Source organism: Eulemur rufifrons, chromosome 4, assembly GCF_041146395.1.
Source record: "Eulemur rufifrons isolate Redbay chromosome 4, OSU_ERuf_1, whole genome shotgun sequence".
Classification (NCBI taxonomy): domain Eukaryota; kingdom Metazoa; phylum Chordata; class Mammalia; order Primates; family Lemuridae; genus Eulemur; species Eulemur rufifrons.
Genome location: NC_090986.1, coordinates 79,489,380 through 79,513,588, shown reverse-complemented (window position 1 = coordinate 79,513,588; position 24,209 = coordinate 79,489,380). Strand labels below are relative to the sequence as shown.

Sequence of the window (24,209 nt, the reverse complement as noted above, 5' to 3'; positions counted from 1 at the left end):
TCATAACACCCTAAATTAAAACCTGACCAGAGATGTAAAACGTGTTTAAAAGTACCTTCTGTCAATATACAATATTATAGTTTTTTAATAAAACATAAAATCAAATTAAAACAAATTTGCATATTCTATTAGCCTAAATTGGTAATTTATGAAAACAGAACTGGCTTTTCTCATACTGATTAAAAATAATTAAAAGGCATTAGAATTTTACATAACATGACAGATTGGTCAAAGGTACTACAATGTCTAATCTCATGAGGGATTGAGGATTTTATGAATATGTCCAAAATTACATAATATTGGGAGATGTGGGGATGGCTTAAGGCTTTTGAAAAATATTGTATCGCAACAAGGATAATTTTTAAAATATATGTCATTACAGAGTAAAACTTCAATGATAAATTTAATTAGACAAGTCAGCAGTATCTCCAGACACTGATTTCTCAAATGTCACCAGACTATCCATCCACTCTGCTAAAAAGTACTTTTAAATATATGTGGCATCCAGAGTATCAAGTTTTCAAATCTCTACCTTTTGCCAATATCTGTAGTTTTAATGTTGCATAAAAGCACTGAAATACACATTCCAAATTCATTAGAACTAGCTTTCTCTTGGAGTCCATTTTAAATTATTTTAGAAAGATATTTCAGTAATTCTAAGAAAAATGTTGAATAAACATACAATTCCTTTTCCAACATCCAGAATGCTAAAGTATTTATAAATATGGCCACCCCACCCCCACCCCACTGCCTGGGAACTTACTTCAGCTTTATGAATGGTTTCTTTTTTTTTTTTTTTTTCCAGTGCTAATGTAGTTCTTAACATATCCTCCTACCTAATTTTTTAAAAAAGTAATTATTTTATACATTAAATAGCAGCTATCCAAACTAACAGTGATGTTCAAGTAAAGCTACTTTGTTTCTAATAAAATCCAAAGATTATATAATAAGCTTTGGCATTATCTTTCAATTTCCTATCTTGTTAAAGGCAACTGAGACAACATTCATTTTTACAAGAGGAAAATAAGGAGTTAATAAAATATATTTTCTCCCCAACTAAGAATTGCTTTCTCTTTTATCAATGTTACAAGACATTCATCTACTGACAAAGAAAAAAATGAACACTTCACTTGCCTATTAAGAAACTAAATTGGGAGCATTACCAGTCATAAGATTTAATTAAGTTGTTACTAAGCAAGAATATTTAAAGCAAAGAGATTATTTAAAGTTCATTGCCAGCTGCTAAATTTGGGGGAAACAGCCTTAACAAGATAGCCCCTATTTGTCACTTGCCTTTTTTCCCCACCACCCACCCTGCACCAAACCCCCATTGTTCTATGTAAAAACTCACAGCTAATGATATCTAAATAGAAACTGCAACATTTACGTTGCAGATGATCACTATGAGGAACTCTCTAGAACCACATTTACTTGCTGCTTTCTTTCCCCCAAATAAAATCCAAATTTGATAACAAATGGATCACAAACTGGTGGGGGAAAGGATCACAGCTTCCCTTCCAGACTGATGGATGACACTCCAGAGGCGGGTGAGGAAATCCCCAGAAGGTTACCACAATAAATTGACCAAAGGAAAAAAAAAATCACTTAAACTAGCGTTTTATAATGATTGTTTTTTAAATTCAGTACTAAAATCCTCGAAAAGTATACAGCCCATGGGGACAGAGGCTCCTTCTCCCTCTTAACCACCACAGTACAACACAGATGCGGCACGCAGGATTTCTTGCGGGTTTGACTCCCTCGTACACCACTTCCTCCCCAAACCAGGCTGGCGGGGACAGATGCGGGCTTCGAGGAAGTCAGAGCCCGGCACCCCAGCGGCCCGCTCTCCCTCCGGGCTACCTGCCTCGGCCTGCGGGAGCGCCGCCCAGCGTGGACACCGGCACAGACGCAAACACTCACCCATCTTTCCTCTTGGCTTTGTAGACGTGACCATAAGTGCCTCGGCCAACTTTGCAGCCCTCGTATTCAAACAGGTCCTCGACCCGCTCCCGCTCGCTGCTCAGCTTCACTTTAAAGTCATAGTCCATTGTCACAGCCTCCGAGGCCGGGGAGCTGGGTCGGGGGGCCGGGGGACAGGGGTGGGGACCGGGGAAGCACGGGCAGCCGCAGCCCCCGGGAACCCGCCCGCTCTATGCCCGCCGGCCGCAGCACCAGCCCGACTGATGCGGCAAGAGCAGGAGGCCCCGCGAGAGCGCCGGGGACATCCAGGGGGGCAGCGGGGCAGAGGCCGGCCAGGAGGGACAGGGAGGTTCCCCCGGGCGAAGGAGAGCCGAGGGACGAGGGCTGGGGGTGGGGAGCGGGTGTCTCTGCCCTTGTCCCCGCGGGCTCCCTGGGCGCCGGCTCGCCGGCTCTCCGGCCGCGCGTTCTGCTCCCGCTGCGGGGGGAGCAGCGGGGCGGCCACGGCGGGCTCTCCTCGTCTCACACGCACACTCACGCCTCACCCTCTCTCACACGCACGCTCTCACTCACTCACTCACTCACTCTCCCATACACTCAAACAGAAAGGCAGCGCCGCACAACAGCCGGTACCTCCTCAGAGCGAGGAGGAGGGCACTCGCGGAACACGGCCGTGGCTGTCGCAAAAACGTCGCGAAGCCTCGGGCGGCCCACAGCCCACCCTCCTGCCCGTTCCCGCGGCGGCTGGCTGCCTCTGCTGGCGCCCGCACCCCGGGGACCTTGTGGAGAGAGCCACGGAGCCACTGCCCAAAGCTGCCGCCAAGTGCACCACGTGGACCAGCCCCAGCCGTGGCTGGGCCCCAGACTACAATGCCCAGAATGCTTCGGCCGCCGCTGCCGCGGTGCCGCCCCTTCTGCGGCTCCACCCCACACGGTGGGAGTGTGGGGCCGATGCATGATGGGATTAGTAGTCCCAGGTGAGACTGGTTTCAAGCACTTGGGGAAATTTTTTTTTTTTAACAGCAACGTAGCAAGAGTCGGATTTGCGCCATAAACCTGACCAAACAAATTCACGTGTGTGGGAGGCTAGTTTGTAATTAGAATTAGAAACACATTTTGTGCCACTTTCCAACTCCAGGTTTTAAAGGACACTATCATTGAAAAAAGCCTGTATGGTATTTGTAAACAGCTCATGAGCCAGCAGATGGGGTACTCTTGGCGTTCTCAATCTGATAAGGGCTGCATAATATCAACATACTGACGCACATTATAGACATCAGTAAAAAGTGAATCAATGACGAGTGTCCATGCTACTTCTATACATTGTTACTCTTGTGACGGGAATGTGGGACCATCCAAATGCTTCTCATCCATTTAGAGGGAACACTGAGTACAGTACAGCCTTCCGCACTACTGCCCATAAGAACACCAATTTTTAGCTATGATTATAGTACAGATCTAAATCTATGGCAGCTAGTTTGTTAATAATTTTAAGGTGGGCAAGATAACTGCTGGAGGAGTCCCGGTACCTTAATAGTAATGCCTCGTTTTGTCTCATCCCTCTTATTTGCACATCTACTTTTAATTTTCGGTTCCCAATTGTTATCATTACCACTAAAGCACCACATTCCCCAATGGGAATATGATCTTTCCCACTTTTAAACCCACATATCACTTTATTTCCCACCTTTCCTGTGGTACTCATCAAATTCTGTTTTGTTTTTATATGTTCTCCCTTGCTAGATTATAAAATCCTATAGGGAGACATATTTGCATCTTCTATAACATCTAAAGTTATGTGTTGACTATGATGCATAGTAAACAATTGTTAATGAATGAATAAACATGTTTATGTCAAAAATATCAGTGTACAGAGGATGATGATAATGATATCATTTCATGAAAAATCCTCAAAAGGGCTTTCTCTTATATAAATTTCCTTGGAGAAAATTAGTGACTTCACCACTGGTTTAAATTAAATTGTTTTTACCTAAAATACTAAATATTATTTAGCATTTGGGTATACTTACTCCGGTTAGATGGGCCTGGGTTTGAATTCTGCTTTGCCATTTATTAGCAGTGTGTTCTTGAAGCCTCAGGTTTTTTTCTTTGCAAAATGGAAATGGAAAACACCCTAGCTTTGAGTAAGTGCAAAACAAATATAAGCTTTCATTAATGGGATATTTGTTTGGGTTCAATGATGTAAATTGGGTGACTCTCTAGCAGAACTACTCCTTTGCGTAAAAAATTACATTTTTTTCTAAATATGAATTTAGAATAGAGTCTGAAAAAAATGTATTAATATTTTACATTTTTTGAGGTATATATCTTTTTGTCCACATATTTACTCATAGGTCTTGAGAAATCAAACCACCACCCTGGAGGAAAAGTTGTCAAGAGGCATGGGACTCAGCTTGGTCCTGCCCCATCAGTGGTCCCCCTTCTCCCACTTCCTGTACCACCTGCAAATGCTGTTTTGGAACACTGAAGGTCTTGTACTTTTAAAAAAGTACTTTTGAGTACCATTTTGGCTGGCTCTACTCTGTGGATGAAGGTAAGAATTTTCCCTGAAAGAACTGAGTATCTTGATTGTGAATAAACCTGGAGCAGGAATGGAAGCTGGCCTTGGACCAGGGAAGAACAAGGCCTGCTATTCTCTCTGAAGCTAGGGTAAGAGTTAGAGATCTAGACTCCAGGTTGGAGGAATGTGGTGGTAGGAAGTAAGCTGGCCTTGTAACATGGTATCAGGATGGGTAGCTGAGGAAGAGATATCCACTAGGGGCCCCTCATAGGGGAGCATGGCTAATGCCTTAGGAACAGTAACATCTAATACCCAGTTTTAAGTGGGGTGTGTGTGTGTGTGTGTGTGTGTGTGTGCTCATGCGCGTGCGCCTGTGCTAATTCCCTGCTACTATCCCCAGGCTATGAGCCTGGTCTTAGCTGTGTCCATGCTTGGAGGAAAAGGGAAAGCTGCAGCTAGAGACTCAATTATGCCAGATAAGCAGTGGCCTCCAGAGCTAAAGCAGTGATCTAGGAAGGACTTGTAGCACATATACTATTCCAAAAACTTGAAGAGTGGAACCTGTGTTTCGAATGTACTTTGTGTAGATCAAGGGATGGAGGTTTGGACTTAATTATTATTTGAATGAATTGAACATATCAGGGACACAGAGCTGTCATTTCAGTGTGATTTTTCAACCCCAGGTCATACCAACATCCCATGTCTCTTTGCTCCATGAAGACCTCAAGTGATATTATAGAGTCTGTGACCCTCATTGGTCCAAGTTGCAAATAGTGCTTATACTTCTTTGCATAAAATGTGGTTTTATTGACATTGTAAATTTAACATCTCCAGTGTTAACATGCCTCCCAAACACCAGCCCTGCATTTCAGCTACCTTCTGTACCACCTAAGGGAATATTCTGCTATCATCTCAAACAGAATTTCTGAAACTAAACATACCATCCTGTCCCCTGAACCTCCTAATTTCTATGATTAGTGATGCCAGCAGACAGTCATTTGGTTGTTTTACTGCCAACCCTACTAACTTAGGCCTTCATTAGCTGCACATTGTTTTTTATGCTCATGCCAAATATGCCTTTGTCCTATTCACAAGGGCCGAGATGCTTCCTCATACCGTCCCTGACCTTTGCAGTCCTGCCCATCCTCCAAGGTACAGCTCAGATGCCTAACTTGGTCATGAAGCCTTCCCTAATTCTTCCAAGTGGATATGACCTTTCTTTACCCTACCCTAGTCCTAGCATCATTGCACTTTATTTGCAACTCACTTAGAAGCATCACCACTCCCTTGTATTTTAATCATTTATTTTATATACTTAAAAAAATCTGCCCCTTAATAAATTTAATGGCCGAGTCTCTGCCTTAATCATCTCTGTATCTCCTACAGTGCCACAAACATAGTTTGCATAACTATATTTCATTAGAATGTGTTTAATTGGATTGATTTCTATAAAGGTTGAAATGGACCATAATAATAATAAAGATAGGGGACAGTCATTTTAAAACCTTTAGCATCTTGCCTTAGAACATGCACTTTTTGTAGTTCCAAAAGGATGTAGTGCTTCACGATCTATTAACGTAAAAGCCCAAGTGGGTCTTCTCATAGTTGATCACTTCCAGTCTTTATAGTCTTTCTGAATTCTGTTTTCTCACTCAGTCTCAAAGCATGCTCTCAATGGAAAATAGCTAACCTCCCATTCTGCAGCTGGCATGTTCATCATCTTTACCATCAAAAAGTACATACTAAGCATCTACACGTGAGCACAGGGTTAGACACAAGAAAGAGCAAGTTAGATTAATCAATCCTGTAGACTTCTTTAATTTTTCAAAGAAAATATTGATGCAGAAATTTTCCCAACTAATTCTGTAAGTATCTGGCATATAATTTAGACCTTAGAAACAACCAGAACCAAAAAACACTTTCAAAAATATCCTACTTTTTTCCCTTCATCATGAGTGTCATTCACTTTTGTTGACTCATTTCCTCCACACAGCTGGAAACATGACCACTCACAGTCGCTGAATTTTACATCAGATAGCGTTGTCATTAGTGAAGAATTCAATCTGTTTCTCTATTCCAGTTTCAAAAATCCCAGGAAAGGCTCTGGTGCAGCTGGGTTAGGCCCATCCTGGGCCAACTGAGTGTGGCCACAGTGGCAGGGTCATGTAGGAATGTGATAGCTTCTTTATTAGGCGGGACGAGGGAGATGGGGGAAGGCAGCTTGCAGAAGAAGGGAGAAAGCCTGAAGTCACACAGGAGATAAAACAGGTCAATGTGATAGGAAGTGGGACCAGGAGGAAATTACTTTAGATTGGTGGGTGACCAAGGGCTCTCTGAGGAAGTGGTGCTGAAGCTGAGACCTGAGTGTTGAGGAGCAAAAGCTGCTATGATGAGAGGGCTGAGTTGTCCAAGCAGATCAGACAAACGGCAAGTGCAAAGGCCTGAAGCTAGGAAGGAAGGAACAGGAAGAAGCCCTCTGTGACAAGAGGGTAATGAGTAAGAGGGGAAATTGTGTGAGGATGGGGCTTTTTAGACCATAGTAAGGGATTTTATTTTTAGGGCAATAGGAAGTTATTGGAAAGTTGTAAGAAAGGGAGTGACCAGATGTGATTTATGCTTTAAAAAGAATATCCTAGCTGCTATGTGAAGAATGCTTATAGGAGGCTGGATAGATAGATAGATGTAGAGATAGTGATATATAGGACTTGCCAATCAGTTGGATGGGAAGTAAGGAAAAGGAAGGAATTAAGATGACTCCTAAGGACGTTGCTACTTACTGAGATGGGGAAGACTTTGAGAGGAACAAGTTTAGGAGAAAAAAGTGATAATTCCATTTTGGGTATGTCAAACATGAGATGCCTCAGAAATCTAAGTGAATACATCTAGTGGACAGGTGGATGTGGGAGTCTGAAGCTTAAAGGAAAGGTCAGGGCTGGTAAGAATTTGGAAATCACTAGCTACAAGAGTTGATTAGATTGCCTGCAAAGCACATTACAGTGAGAAAAGAACAAGGGCTGAGTAGAAGAGGAGCCAGAGAGGGAGACTGAGAGGAGAAGGTCAGAGGGTTATTTGGGAAATCAGGGGCTGTGAGGCCACAAAAGCGTTTTGAAAAGGAGGGATGGTCAATAGTGTTGATGCTGCCAAGAAGTCAAGCAAGATAAAGATCATGGTGTTAAATGTATTAGTGTTTCTCAACTTATTTTAAAATTATTTGCCCTGAGGATCATGGTTATACTATTTTTCCTAATTATCCACCCCCATGAAATATTAATGCCACAGATATTCTGTATATCTGTTTATGTCCTGTGGCACTTTGGAGGGCCACAAACCATTGTAATATCTTAAGATTTTTTTGACCCCTAAAGAACCACCTTTTGCCCACTATGGGCAATGTTTCCCCACTGAGAATGCATGATTCGTTGATATATAGATGATTTTTGTCACTACCAAGGGTAGTTGTGGTGGTGAAAAGAGAGTCAAAGCCAGTCTGCATTGGGTTGAAGAATGAGTTAGAAGTACGGAAATGGAACAAGGAGTCTATTAGTTTGCTGCAAAAGTAATTTCAGTTTTGGACCATGAATTTTAAATCATTATAACTGGGATCAAACACATCCTTATTAATCATAATAGGAATCATTACAATCAACACATTTTTGCCAATGAGAAATAAGTTTGTTATTCTTGTAGCCTAAAAATCCATGCTTTGGGATTCAATGAACTCTTGGAAAGCATGTTCTGCATCCTGCTGGTTGTGGAAGCATTTTGCTTGCAAAAGGTTGTCGAGATGCTTGAAGAAGTGGTAGTCAGTTGGCAAGAGGTCTAGTAAAATCTGGCTGATGAGGCAAAATTTCATAGCCCAATTTGTTCAACTTTTGAAGTGTTGGTTGTGCAACGTGCAGTCGGGTGTTGTCGTGGAGAAGAATTGGGCCCTTTCTGTTGACCAATGCCAGCTGCAGGTGTTGCAGTTTTCAGTGCATCTCATGAATTTGCTGAGCAGACTTCTCAGATGTAATGGTTTTGCCAGATTTAGAAAGCTGCAGTGGACCAGTCCAGTAGCAGACCACCAAACAATGACCATGACCTTCTTTTGGTGCAAATTTGGCTGGGGGCGTCTAAGATGACCTCAGTTGCATGTTCCTGGTCTTGGTGCTGGCTCTTGGCTGGGCCTCTCTCTGGGCATGATCTTTTGGTAATCATGCTCAAATTTCTTTACATGGTGTGAGCATGTTCTAAAAGGACAAAGGTGAAAGTGGTAAGGTCTCTTGAGGCCTGTATTTTGGAACTCACACGTCACTTCCACCACATCCTTTTGGTTAAAGCAAGTCACAAAACCAGCCCAGATTCAAGGAATGAGCAAACAGACTCCAATTCTTGAAAGTAAGAAGTGCAAATTATTGTGGCCATGTTTTTCAATCTATCCCACGTATGGATGCATATAAATTTGTAGATCTGGTGAAAGTTGAAGCAGTTTCTTTTCAAATGGCTTTGGTTTTCTCTGTAAAGTAGAAGAAAAGTTCACCTGCTGTGAATCATTGAAGGAGTAGAAAGAGAGAAATGATGCATGCATGTCTGAAAAGACTGCTGGTTTAAAGTAATCCTTAAGGCAGAATGGGAGAGATCGCTGCTGGCAGGGCATCATCACAGGACTTGTAGCCAATGTGCCGGGCCCATTTGCAGGTGCGGCCATGCATTCATAGCAATATCTATTTGCTCTGTTGTGCAATTTTCATCACCAGCACTCAACAGCCCAGGTGGAAGCAGGGCAAAGACAGCTGTTGGATTCATCCAGGGTTGGGGCCTTGCCAGCTGGGTGTGATGAAAAGAAAATGGGATGAGAAAGGTTAGGATTATTGGCAGGACAGTAGTTAAAGTGACAGACCATGACATTTAAGCTGGGTAAGGAATGAAATGAGGACAGAATTTCCCCTTTTACATTATAATAACTAGCTGGAAATTTTTTAATTTAATTTTTTGCAAGATAATTAAAAAATAAATACCTAGCCTCATTCCTTGCTTCCTTAATGTCTGTAGCAAGAAACTACCATCAGACACATACTAAGTAAAAGCTGAAATCATAAGTAATAGGTTAAAAATGATTTCTCCTTTTCTTAGCTAATAGATTCCCATTACTGTGACTGTTAAGGACATCCCTAACTGAAAATCTCTCAGATCTGTTGTTGATGAATTCTGCTTTCACATTCTGTTAGTGTTAAGGAGGTATTACCTCTTTAAAAATAATATTCAGTACTATAATTGTGTCCTTTTTACTGTAGGGGACACCTTTTTAAAAAATAAGCATATTACTTTATATTTTTCAATTCAAAATATATTTTGCTACACAAGAGTGTAGCAGGTAATCTTTGGGAACACAGTTAATTTCATGTTCAGTTTTTCAAAGCTTAATATATTACTCTGGCTTCTTGTTCTAGTATGTTTTGCCTTCCATCTAGCTGGACTGTGTTACTCCAATCACCAGGAAAGCCAAGTCTTTTCTGGCTGGTTCCAGTACAAACATGGATCTCTCCTGTGAGCCACATAGGTCTCTTTCTATCGCACATAAACATGGTGAGGTCACCTCTGCAACTGCCTGATACTGGATACCTGGGGCTATTTGTTTCCATGCAACCTCATGCCTAGGACCTCTGGGACTCTTTCTCCCTTAGTAACCCTTCTCCCATCCCCGCCAGCCAAGGTCAATTCCATCAGATATTGTCCTTCTTGCTCTAAAACCCTGCATTCTGTTTAAATTTCAAAGTGTTGTTTTATTTACATCATTCCTCTGCTCAAAAATCTTCAGTGACCCTACATGATCTTCCATTGCCTACAGCATAAAGTTCAAACTCTTTCTTCTACTATTCCAAGTCCTGTATTTATTTTAGCCAGACTTATGAAAATACTTTAAGGTAGCTTGCAAAAAAAAAAAAATGTTAGAATTAGATTGAAATAATTAGCTGTACATAGTTAAGTTTCCCACAATCTGAGCGTTTCTCTATCTCCAGTATAGCTCCTAACCAGTTTCTAATAAGCTGCTTCCTATCCAATGAATCAGTGGTTCTCAACCTTGGGTGTCCTTTGGAATTATCTGGGGAATCACCCCAGCAATGCTTTTCCCCCTATTTTTAAATTTTAATATATTTAGTAGATAAAGATTGTATATATTCAAGGTGTTGACTTGTTCAAGCAACATGTTGACTTGATAATATGTATACATTGTATGATAATCGCAATCAAATTAATTAACACATCTATCACCGCCCGTTACTGTACCTCAGAGCCTCAGAACTTGTTCACTGTATAACTGAAAGTTTATGTCCTTTGATCAACATTTCCCCACTTCCCCTACACCTCAGCCACTGGCAACCACCATTCTACTCTGTTTCTATGAATTGGACTTTTTTAGATTCCACATATATGTGAGATCACACAGTGTTTTTCTTTCTGTGTCTGACTTATTTCACTTAATGTTCTCCAGGTTCATCTATGTTGTCATAGCAGGATTTCCTTCTTTCCATTGTGTGTGTGTATGTGTAGACACCCCCCCCCCATTTTCTTTATCCATTCATCTCTCAATGGACATTTAGGTTGTTTTCATATCTTGGCTGTTATGAATAATGTGGCAATGACCATATGGATACAGATATTTCTTTGAGACACTGATTTCATTTCCTTTGATTATATACCCAGAAATAGGATTTTGGATCCTACAATAGATCTATTTTTAATTTTTTGAGGAGCCCATAATGTTTTCCATAATAGCTGTACTAATTTACATTCCCACCAACAGTGTACAAAGATTCCTTTTTCTCTACACCCTCAGCAACACTTACCTCTTGTCTTTTTTATAATAGCTATCCTAACAGGTGTGAGGTGGTATCTCATTGTGGTTTTGATTTGCATCTCCCTGAGGATTAGTGATGTTGAACACCTTTTCACATACCTGTTGGCCATTTGTATGTCTTGTTTGTGAAAATGTCTATTGAGATCCTTTGCCCATTTTTTAATCAGGTTATTTGGGTTTTTTGCTTTTGAGTTGTATGAGTTCCTCATGTATTTTGGATATTAATCCCTTATCAGATATATGGTCTCCAAATATTTTCTCCCATTTCATAGGTTGCCTTTTCATTTTGTGGATGGCTTCCTTTGCTGTGCAGAAGCTTCTTAGTTTAATACAATCCCATTAGTCTATTTTTTTCTTTCATTGCCTATGCTTTGGGGGCATATCCAAGAAATCATTGCCATGCCAGTGTCAAGGAGATTTTTTCCCATGTTTTATTCTAGGTGTTTTATAGTTTCAGATATTACAAAACCAACATACAAAAATCAGCTGTGGGCAGGGCAATGGTGGCTCACACCTGTAATCCTAGCACTTTGGGAGGCTGAGGAGGAAGGATGGCTTGAGGCCAGGAGTTCGAGACCAGCGTGAGCAAGAGCAAGACCCTGTCTCTTTAAAAAATAGAAACCTTAGCTGGGCATGGTGACGTGTGCCTATAGTCTCAGCTACTCAGGAGACTGAGGCAGCAGGATCACTTGAGCCTAGGAGTTTGAGGTTGAAGTGAGCTATGATAATGCCACTGCACTCTAGCCTGGGTGACAGAGTGAGACCCTTTCTCAAAAAAAAAAAAAAAAAAAAAATCAATTGTGTCCCTATACACTAACAACAAACTATCTAAAAAAGAAATTAAGAAGGCAATCTCATTTATAATAAAAAATAATAAAATACTTAAGAATAAATTTAACCAAGGAGGTTAAGGATCTGTACACTGAAAACTAAAAACATTGATAAAAGATACTGAAGAAGACACAAATTAATGGAAAGACATCCATGTTCACGGATTGGAAGAATTAATATTGTTAAAATGTCCATACTACCCAAAGCAATCTATAGATGCAATGCAATCTCTATCCAAGTTCCAATGGCATTTTTTCACAGAAATATAAAAAACAATCCTAAAATTTATATGGAATCACAAAAGATGCTGAATAGCCAAAGCAATCTTAATAAAGAAAAACAAAGCTGAAGGCATCCGCTCCTTGATTTCAAACTGTATTACAAAGCTATGGTAATTAAAACAGTATAATATTGATATAAAAAGAGATACATAGGCCAATGGAGCAGAATAGAAAGCCTAGAAATAAACCCATGTATGTATGGTCGACTAATCTTTGACGAGAGTGCCAAGAATATACAATGGAGAAAGGAAAATCTCTTCAATAAATGGTGTTGGGAAAACTGCATATCCACATGTAAAACCATGAAATTGGACACTTGTCTTACACCATATACAAAACTTAACTTGAAATGGATTAAAGACTTACATATAAGATCTGAAACCAGCAATCCTAATGTAATTGATCTGGTTACAGGTGGGCATTGGGATTTGTAAAGCCCCCTGGTGATTCTAATGTGCATCCAGAGTTGAGAAGCGCTGCAATTAGAACAAGCTTATTGAATCTCCCTACGACATTCACTGCTTTCCCCATCAGTACTCCCCTTTTCTTCTTTATTTATCTAACCCCTACCCACTCTTTGAGATCCAGCTCAGATACTGCGGGATCTTTCCTTACCACCCAATGCTGATACATTCCCATAGCGTGTACCTTGCTTACATTTATTTGGCTCTTAGCATATACTTCTTTTACCTCTGTGTGTTTATCCCATCTCTTCAACAGGATTAGAATGTATAGAAGTGCAGGGCTATATTTTACAGTCCTTTTTATCTCCATAACCTAACACAATTCCTTTCATACTGTGTGCCATTTTTATGTTTTATGGGAGGTGATGATGATGATGATAGTGATGATGATCATGTAGCAGATACTGTCAGTGCTCTGACCAATCCTCTCAGATTTCTCTATTTCTTAACCGGGTTGCCCTGAGGTTCCTAGGACAGACTACTTTTCACATGCAAAGCTGAAGTGTCTGGGAATCAAGCCACCTCCACTTTAACTTAATGACTAGTTGTTTAGAATTGTTATATGTGTCCACATTAAATCCAGATTGTGGTTTTTTTTTTTTTTTTTGAGACAGAGTCTCACTCTGTTGCCCAGGCTAGAGTGAGTGCCGTGGCGTCAGCCTAGCTCACAGCAACCTCAAACTCCTGAGCTCAAGGGATCCTCCTGCCTCAACCTCCCAAGTAGCTGGGACTACAGGCATGCACCACCATGCCCAGCTAATTTTTTCTATATATATTTTTAGCTGTCCATATAATTTCTTTCTATTTTTAGTAGAGATGGGGTCTCGCTCTTGCTCAGGCTGGTCTCGAACTCCCGAGCTCAAACGATCCGCCCACCTCGGCCTCCCAGAGTGCTAGGATTACAGGCGTGAGCCACCGCGCCCGGCCCAGATTGTGTTTTATATCAACATTTATGTTGATCAAAGCCAAGTTACGTGACCTTTAGTCTTTCATATTGTTCCTCAAGTATGTTTTGAGACGCTTTCATCCATTTTTATAGAGCTCATTCTCAGTCTTCGTCACAGGGAGAATACACAGGGCCTTTAGTAATGCACACATGTTGATGTCAGGCAGATGGAGGGCTTCATAATTGCTGGATGGGAGCTATATATCTTTCCCTGTGTGCTCCCATTTGACTCTCCCACAGTGAGGCTCAGCTGGGAGCATGTTGGGATTGGCTAAGGCACTTCTGTACACGTCAGCATGGAATTCCTTCAATGTATTGAACTTGAGCTGTCCCATGACTGAGGATACCAGAGATAAGCATTTAAGAGGTTTGAGGTGCTGTTCTGAGAATATATCCTTAAGTTTCTGAATAATAGCCTTTACTGTGGGAAGATGTGGGGTTTCTTTACAGTAACTCTCAGAGATTAGTTGAGATTCCAAGTTGCCTTGCTGAGCTCTGCGGAATTTCCCAGGGAGTTTCATTTGGATATCAAGTTTGGTTGCCAAATTTGTGGCTTCCTCAAACCAAAACTCATGATAAATTTCAGTATTTTCCATCACTTCGTTGAGTATGTTCGGTACTGTAGTCAAGCTACTGGCTGCAAAGAAGAAATCAGAGGTTTGCGCATGGAGCTTTTCTCCCAAAGGCCCTTGTAAAAGAGAGGACATTTTTAAGAACAGCAATGTTAACAATGAAATCAAAACCTGTTACTGTGCTACAGAGTACAAACTCTCAGCTGGCTATACAATTATTCCATCTAATAGTTGTGTCACTATTTATACCATCTAAACATAAAACGAGTGCTTGCAGGAGGTCTGCAAAATTTCAAAAGCATCATGCCTGCCTGTCCACCGAAAATGGCAAATTTCCTTCCATTCTGTACCCCTTTCTTCATTGTTCTCAAAAAGGACAGAAATTACATTGTCAAGTTCTAAAAGCAGTTATGGTGATCAATGAAAAAAAGAACAAACTTCCTCAATTGTTCCCAGTGCAGCAGATACTCCCACAACAGGTGCTGATTTTGCCAACCACATACACAAGGCACAGGAAGAGCAGAGTGTGTAGATAGCTTGGGGATATTTCTCTAGAAGTCTAGAAACAACCAACTTTCATTTTGGAAGAAAATCCACTGGACAAAATGTAAGCCTGGCCATGACAATATTTAGTTCCCACTTCTCAGTTATCTTAGTGTGAAATTTCACAGCCCAAATCTCTGCATCGCTTCATGAGGCAGGAAACCCACTAATTCCTCTCTGTGGTTATGAGATTCATGGACAAACCTCACCAACACAGATAGGTTCTTCCCCTGCTGTATCCAATACATGGTGAGTGATAATGGAAAAGAAGTGCGACTCTCTCACTTCCCTGAGAATTTCTCCCAGAATCACAGCTTGCACAGAGTTTTGGCATCTGATTCCGGTGTATTTTTGAAAAGAACAATGTGTGCTCTTGGCCAGCTTCTTCTGCACTGAAGTTCTGAGTATCGCTGTTGTTGGGTTTTTGTTTTATATATATATATATATTTTTTTTTTTGTTGTTGTTGTTGTTGTTGTTGTTTGTTTGTTCCTGTTCAGAAGTTTTGTCCATTTTTTTTTCTGTTTCAGTGTCCTGATTACATCTTCTCTCAGTTCTTTGATTCATTTTCTGTGTCTACTGTGTAGATGGTTCAAGTGACTGGCAAGGTCAAATATTGTCCCCTAAGGACTAGTTCTACAGATTGTAGAGATCTCAAAGTGGTTGGCACCTAATTGAGAATGTTTATTTAGTTGATCAGGTGTTTTATCTTCTAGGTCTCTCTATCTACATATCTCCACCCACTTCCAGCATTGGCGGATTGTGCCGGAACCTGAAGAAGGACTTCACATTCGTCTGCCTGCAGCCAGGGCAGGTTCGGTTTGCCATTGTCCCCTGGGCAGTGGGGTCGGGGAGGAGAGCCAGGCCTGTCAGGCGAGAAGCTATGACCAATTTGGTAACTTTTGACCTCTGTTTAATGTATTGCCCTGTACTGCCTTTGGAGGCTGAAAGCCAGGAAAGGTGAGAAGTTTCTGGGATCTTACCTAAAGCTACTTGAGACTCACAGAATCTTCGTCGTGGATCCTGCTTCCACGGGTATCTGTAATCATCAAAATGGAAAATTAGCTCAGGTCAATTTTATTTATAAATGTGATTTAATATTGTTAAATGTTAGCTTATGACATAAATAGGGAGAAATTGCACTTATTTCTCTAACTTTTCAATCATTTTTTCATTTATTCAATATTTGTTGTATGCCTACTGTAAATACTGAGTCAGGCCCTGGAAATATCTAGAGGCATAAGAACAGAGGTCTGTGCCCATGGGCATCATAGGCTAGTCCAGTGGTTCTCAATCTTAGCTGCACATTAGAGTAATCTGGAAGCTTTTAAAAAAAAATCACTGAGAGCCAGGCCCTATGCCAGACCAATTAAATCTGAATGATGTTTAGGGAATCAGGCCCAGTCATCACTATTTTTAATAGCTCCTTAGAAGATTCTAAGGTGTAACCAAAATTGAAAATCACTAAGCTAGTGGTTATTAAGGGGTTTAGGGTAGGGCTGCAAATATAATCACCTGGGGAGTTAAAAAATGTATGCGTGTGTATGTATACATGTATGTTTGTATATGATATACGAGATCTGTCTGGAAAGTATCCAGCCATGTAATATGAAAAATAGAGACAGTTACTGAAGAAATACAAGATACAAGAAACATTGTACATAGAACAATGATGCCTTAGTCCCCTTCAGAGTAGGCACCTTGGGACCTCACACAGTTCTCCCACGTCTCTTAACCTAACCCGCACACATTCAACATTCTCAGGTGTTCTGCTTGTTGCAGGCCTTCAAGAATGTGGATCACTTCCAACAGATTCTCAACTATCTTTGAAGCATTTGTGACACACTTTTATTGGTGCTGCAATCGTAGCATCATTCCCGAAAGCCTTATGGATCATCCACATAGTTTCCGTGGAGGAATGTTCAAGGTTAACGCAAAATTTGATGCAGATTCATTGCTCTGCTCGCTCAGTCATTTTGAATGTGATGGCTACACAGTACACACACTCATTCAACAGTGTCTAGCTCCCCACTGACTAGTAGTAGAGTGAGGACGTCATTGTTCACACATGTGCAATACAGTCCACTTTCCTTGGCTGCCAGGTTACATCCATGTCACGAAAACCATTCTTGTTATATTAACAATAGCTGGATACTTTCCAAACAGACCTCTCATACATATATATGTATTATATATTTTATATATATTTATATTTTGTACAATAAATATGTATTTTAATATATTTTTTATATGTGTGTGTATACACACACACACACACACACACACACCCCTATCCTTTTCTATCCCTCCTCTCACCCTAAGGCATCCTGAGAGCCTTAGAGAGAGGGGTATCATATGTATTTTGGAAAACTCCTTTCTCTTTCCTCTCCTGGAACAAGTAGAAATTAGAAAGACAATTAGAATACCATGTGATAAGTGGAAGACGCAAGTTACTGTGGGTTACTAAAAGAATACATAAAAAGAGAACCTAGTAGAGATAGAGAAGGTCAGTGAATCCTCTCCAAAAGCGGAGTTATTGGAGCTGATAACTCTTAAAAGAGTTAGCCAGGCGACAGGCGATAGGGCACGTTTTCCCAAGTAAAAAGCTCAGGCTCGGGCTAGCCTTTAGCAAATCCTTGCTTGGTTCTTTCCCCTTCCCTGTTCTTCCTCTCTTGCTACTGAAAGGTTTTTCCTGAAGAGTAATCCATCAATAAATCACTGGCTAGGCTCTGTTTTCAGGGAGTCTGACCTAAAATAGTTGGTACCCAGAGGAATTCCAGGAAGCAGGGTGGACTTCTGGAGTTGGATAATTCATTAGACAGCCAGCCATGAGGACCGTGGTGAAGTATTGACAGTCCTTGGTATACCTTCCCTGGCAGCCTTTCGCCTGTGGTAAGATGGAATGTGTTGTGGGTGGAAGGGAATACAGTGGCTGGTGCAATGTCACAGGCATTTGAGAGATGTCGGGAAGGAGTCATTGAAGGGACAGTAGAATTGGACAGCTGCTCTGGCCACCACTGATGTACTAAATAGAGGAAATGACACGCTCAGGTCAGCGAATCATGAATTAAAAGTGATGTGTGAGAAGCAGAGGGCCTGTTTGACAGCATTTTGAGAGATTCTCATCACCTGTAGCTGGAGGACAGACCAAGCTAAAGAGCTGGTGCAGGTCTAACTTGTACTGCGAGGGAGAACTACAGAGAAGCCTAAGTGTTCAGTCGAGACATATCTATGCTAAAGGCAGAGCCCCACGAGGGGAGGGGTGAGACCCTGAGCTATGGAATGAGGCTACATGTCGTTGCTGGGTAGATGCAGCATTTGAATCCCCATATTCCCCTGAAACAATGGGCCTGCAGAAGTGATCCCCTCCCCTTGCTATGCAGAAATCTCAAATGAAGAGGATCATTATAAGACAGTGTTTTCCCTCCTCCCACCTCCCACATTTGGACACCAGACAAAAATTGGGGTCACATTTCACCATACTCAATTGAGGTAGTGCTTGCCATGCTAACAGTGGAAAGGGGATGCAAGCCAAAGCCTTATTGGATTGGGATAACATATATCAGGAAAAATGGGGAGAATGTCTGGGGCAGCAGGGACCATGAGGTGCTGAACCAAGGGAGTAGAATGTAAAGCTGCGTAAGGGAGAATTTGTCAGTATGGGGCCACGCTCCCATGAGACAGGATTTAATTCCTTGGAAAGCGCCTCAGAGATATTTCTGTTATGCTGCCAGATGATTCTTGGAAGCTTGGAAAAAACAATGGCTTACATTAAATGAAGTAGAGAAGTCAGAATTGCCATTTCAGATTGTGGAGGAAGGGCTCAAAAGGCTCAGGGAAGTGGGCATGCCAGAATGGATCTACCATGTAAGACCGGAAGGTCCACCAGTGATTACTTTGCTCAGGATATCCTGAAGAAACTAAGGCAGTAAGAAATTCACAGGTGAAAGGGGAACTGGCATCTTTGAGACACTACCCTCTGCAACTGAGGCTGTGAGAAGAGATGCTGTTAAAGAACTAGACTTCCTGGTAGCAAAGGGGATGAGAGTGTTCCAGATTAGCAGAAGCAAGGTGACAGCACTTAGCCACCAGAAGCAGTTAACCATTAGAGCCACTTAATTGCTGTAACGGGCAGCCAGGTCAGAATGTCAGCCAGGAAACGAACATTTGGGGGCCTGTGGAGAGGACTAATAGAATATGGTGCTCCTAGGAATGAGAAAGATGGGAGCCAGAAAGAACAGTGCTAAAGGTACGTAAGTAGAAGATAACCCATAATTAATAATGGGTTAGCAGAAGCTGAGGTCAGGCACTCCAGTGGAAAGTCACAATCTTTTGTCCAGTTTCCAGACCTGAGCCATTTCTCAGACTCAGAACCAATCGACTGAAAGAGAAGTTGCATTCTTGTGAGGAAGGACTGAATGGGAGTCAGGGTAATAAGTGGAGTTCTGGCCCAGGGCCATCTAAAAGCAGGTCCCCCGAGCCCATGTACTCAACCGGTGGTTATTGCCCTGGTTCCTTCATTGGGAATAGAAATATTTAGCAGTTGGCAGAATCCTTGCATTAGTTCCTTGAGCTATAGAGCAAGAGCTATTGTAGTAGGAAACTCCAAGTAGCAGTCCTTGAAATAGCCTCTCTCCCACCAAAATAGTAAGTCAAAAACAGTATCGCAGGCCAGGAGAATGGCAGAGATTAGCACCATCCTCAAAGACACAAAGAATGCAAGTATGGTACTCTTTGTCATAACCTTATTTAATCCTCCAGTCTGACCCTAAGCAAAAACTGAGTGGATCATGGTGTAAAACAGTGGACTACCATGAACTTAACCAAATATTGGCCCCATAGCAGCTGCTTTGTCAGATTTGGTATCTTTACTGGAGCATGTTACTACAGGCTTGCCATTTGTATGCAGCTAGCCATCTGTAAATGTGTTCTCTTCTATATCCATCAGGAAGGAGGAGCAGAAGCAGTTGACATCCACATGGCATGGGCATAGTATATTCTTGCCAGGGCAATGTTAATTATTCTTCTCTCTGTCATAATGTAGTCTGAAGTGACTTGGACAACCTGGGCTTCCAGCAGAACATTGCATTCATTTACTATACTGATGACATCATGTTCATTATACCTTAGGAGCAAGAAATGCCAAGCACTCTATATGCCTCGGTAAGAAATATATGCTCCAGAAGGTGGGAGATAAAGCCTACCAAGATTCAGGGCCTGCACATCAGTGAAGTTTTTAAAGATCCAGTCGTTTGAGGTATGCTAGAACATCCCCTCTAAAGTATAAGACAAGTTCTTGTACCATGCATTCCTACCACACACACACACACACACACACACACATACAAAATTCAGAATGCTTGGTAGGCCTCTTTGGGTTTTGGAGGCAGAATATTCACTGTATTTGACAATATATTTATCAGGTGACCTGGAAAGCTGTTAGCTTTTACTGAGGCCAAGGGCAATAAAGGGCTCTGTAGTAGGTACATTCTGTGGTATGAGCAGCCCTGCCACTTGGGCCATGTGAGCCAGCAGATCCCATGGTACTAGAGGTATCTGTTGTAGAGAAAGATGCCATGTGGTGCTTCTGGCAAGCCCCAATAGGTGAGTCACAGACATACTCCAGGGTCTTGGAGCATGGCCATGCCATCTGCTGCAAAGAACTCCACATCATTTGAAAAACAGCTCCTGTTATGATACCGGGCCATGTTGGAAAGTAAGTGTCTAACCATGGGACACCAAGTGACATGAGATACCAAGTCATCATAAATTGGATCAGACTTACTGTGTCATAAGGTCAGGCAGGTGCAGCAGCAATTCACTGTAAGGAATCCAATAGGTCTGCAGTTAAGTTCAAGTAGGTCCAGAGAGCACAAGTGAGCTGTACAAACAGGTGGCTGAGACCCCTATGTCATCCACCACTGTTGTGCCTCTCCCTCAACTCATAGCCATGGCCTTGGGGTTGGGGGTGTTCCCCATGAACAGTTGACAAAGATGGTAATAAAAATCCAAGCTTGGATCATGGATGGGTCAGGTTGGTATGAATGTAAACTGAAAATATCTGCTGTGTACTTTTGCCCCACTCAGTTCTAAAAGAGGTTGGAGAAGGGAAATCCTCCCAGTTGGCAGAGCTTCAGGCAATACATTTAGTCATCAACTTTGTTTAGAGACAGAAATGGCCAAGGTAAGGGTATATCCATGGACAGTGAGTGACACATGTTAGCTTAGCTTATTGGTCAGCGATCTGGAAAAAGAAAGATTGGGAAAGGCCGGCAATTAGGCAGGTTGATTGACCTATGGAATGGGGCACATAGTATGAGGAGCTTTTATGGAACATAATGCCCATTAGAGAGTTTCCACTGCAGAATAGGCAACTGCATAGACAGAATGGCTAGGCCAGCAAGTGTCAGGCAGCGTATGTCTATTCCCCCTCCCCACCCCCCAGTTCTTGCACAACAGCCTCATGTTTGGAGTAGCCATGGTGGCAGAGATGAAGGCTATGCATGGGCCCAGCAGCTTGGACTATCTCCAAAGCTTAGACAGCTGCTGCCTCTACTGAACGTCTGACCTGTCAGCAGCAGAGACCAACACTGAGCTCTCAAGGAGGCCGAACAGTCACTAGGTGGCAAGTTGGTTACATTGGGCCCTTCCAGCCTGGAAAGAGTAATATTTCGTCTTGACTGGATTTGACATATATTCTGAGTATGGGTTTGCCTTTCTTGCCCACAGTGCTTCATCCAGCACCACTGTCCAAGGAAGGACTCATAGAATGTCTGATATTCTGACACAGGATCTCACATAACACTGCCTCAGACCAAGGGACTCACTTTCCAGCAAGAAGGTGTGGTGGTGAGCACTTGACCATAGGATTCACTGGCCATGCCACATACCACACCACTTGGAAGCTATCAAATTGATAGAGTGGAGCAATGGTCTATTGAAGGCATAGCTGAAACTCCATCTTGCAAATAACACTTTGTGAGGGTAGAGCATTATCCTCCAGCATGCAATATACTCCTTAACCAATGGTCATTATATGGTGCTCTGTGCCCAGAAGATAAAATGTCTAGATACAGAGACTGAGGGATAAAATCAGGAGTGGTCTGCCCACTATCACTCCCAGTGATGTATTTGGAGAATTTGTTTCCTGTCCCTGCAACTTTAGGCTCTACTAACCTAGAGGTCCTGATACTCAGAGGTGGGATGCTTCCATCAGAGGACACAGTAGTAGACCCACTAAACTTAAAACCATGGCTGCTCTTTGGTGACTGTGGGCTTCTAATGCCAGAAGATCAACAAGAAAACCATCAGAAGGAGATGGAGGCTGCTGCTACACAATGAGGACAGAGAGTAATGTACAGCCTGGTAAGAGCAAGATAACCAGGGTCTTCGACCCCTCAGGGCTGAGTGCCTGGTTCAATCCATCAGTCAAACTACCTACACCAGCAGAAGTGCTAGCTGAGGTGTAGGGGAATCTAGAAAGGGCAGTGGAGGAGGGAGATAATGAGTATCAGTTATGGCCTTGGGACCAGCTACAGCAGCAGGGATGGTAGTTTGTCCCAATACCCTCCTCTTGTAAAAATTTCCGAGAAATTGTGACTAATAAGAATTCTGGAGAAACTGTTCAGATAGACTAAACTTAATGGCCTAAGCAATATAAAAAGAGTAGATGCACTATAGTTAATGCTTTTTTTGTGCCCTGCCCAAATATATTTCAGCTGCTATGAGTGTTGAATAGGAATTCCAGCTGCCTCTTTCTCTAGAGAATTTTCCTTGGCTAAAACAGGAGCCACCTCCCCTAGGAGGCTCTGCTGCCCTTTTGCCCCTGCGATCTCCCTCAGTGGTGGAGGGGCATAGTGGTACAAAAAGCTGGCTTCTTGGCCAACACTTGGTGGTGGATGTTATGGGGTCAGCAGAGGCTCATTCTTGTTCCCTTGTCTTCCTGGCCAATCCTGCTCCCTCACTCTCCTTCCCCGGAGTACACTTCCTTAATAAAACACTTGAACAAGAATCCTTGTCTTCAGTTCTGTTTCTAGACAACCCTACCCAAGATTGACTCTGGCCTAATTAAGACCCTGGTTATCAGGAGTGTCCTCGAAGGTGGTTTTTATATGCATAAAAGGACTATTCAGAAGTTTCTTTTGAGAAATGAAGTACTGAGACATGCTACAACATGATGACCCTTGAAAAACATTCTGCTAAATGAAAGAAACTAGACACAAAAGACCATGTAGTGTAGAATTCCATTTGCTTGAACTGCTCAGAATAGGTAAAGACAGAAAGTATATTAGTGATTACCAGGGGGTGAGGGTATGGTGGGGTAGGAATGGGGGTGGTTGCTAATGGGTGCAGGGTTTCTTTTTGGGGCAATGAAAAAGTTCTAAAATTAGATGGTTGTGATGGCTGTACAACTCTGTCAATATACTAAAAACCACTGGATTGTATACTTTAAATTGGTGAATTTTATGTTATGTAGATTCTCTCAATAAAGCTGTTAAAAAGAGGAGGAAATGAAGAAAATATTTTTAAAAAATCTTTGCCTTAAACAGTTAATACTTAATTTATTAGTTCCAAATTCAATGCCCTAGTTATATCTTAGGCTTTCAAATTTACTTCATAGTAAATATAGAATAATTTATACTATTATTCTAGTGATAAATATAATAAACTTTAACAGTCATTTGGAATTAGCCTTTCATGAACTTTCAGTCTCATTCACATACTTATTAGCCATCTTCAAACATTTTAAACTGTATTTATCAATTTTATATTTTATCTTGCTCATAAGATAAATTCAAATATTGAATTTAACTCCTTCCTGAATCCTTAATTTTTAAATTAGTATTAATAAAACTTCATGTGGTGAGCTTCAATTTATTTTAGCTGTTCTGATGTTATCCATAAATTTGATTCCAACTTAGAAGTCTAGATCAACTACTCAATTTTGCACTTAAAATTTTAAGGCTGTCACACTATGAAGCCAAAATCTCTTAAACATGACAAATACGTAATTCACCATATACAGAGAATCCTTTTACTGTTACAGAGGGAGTGTGGGAGTCTCCAAAAGGGACATCTGCCTAGTTTTATGTGTGGACATTGGGTTGGAGAGTGAGGTGTCACTTAGAGGTATCAGGAATAATTCTTTAGAGATGAGATCTGAACTGAGTCCTGCGAGATAGAGGAAATTAGTCAGGTAAAAGTGGGGTTGGGGGTTGCTTAGGAGTTTCCATATCTTGAGGAACTTCAGGTAGTTCCAATGTACTAAGACATCAGCCTTTAGAGTTATGTAGCACAG

At 41.7% G+C, this 24,209-nt stretch overlaps 1 protein-coding gene and 1 pseudogene across 3 annotated transcripts in view; both read right to left on the bottom strand.

Moving 5' to 3' along the window:
• CDK8 (cyclin dependent kinase 8) overlaps positions 1 to 2,556 on the bottom strand; it is a 107,403-nt gene extending 104,847 nt beyond the window's left edge. For all 3 annotated transcript variants that reach the window (XM_069467435.1, XM_069467436.1, XM_069467437.1), the window contains exon 1: positions 1,921 to 2,556. In XM_069467435.1, the coding sequence (XP_069323536.1) occupies positions 1,921 to 2,048 (128 nt within the window). In that variant the 5' untranslated portion in view covers positions 2,049 to 2,556. The remainder of the gene's footprint in view (positions 1 to 1,920) is intronic.
• A 9,846-nt stretch (positions 2,557 to 12,402) lies between these two features.
• LOC138382873 (52 kDa repressor of the inhibitor of the protein kinase pseudogene) lies at positions 12,403 to 15,478 on the bottom strand (annotated as a pseudogene).
• Positions 15,479 to 24,209: the final 8,731 nt, after the last annotated feature.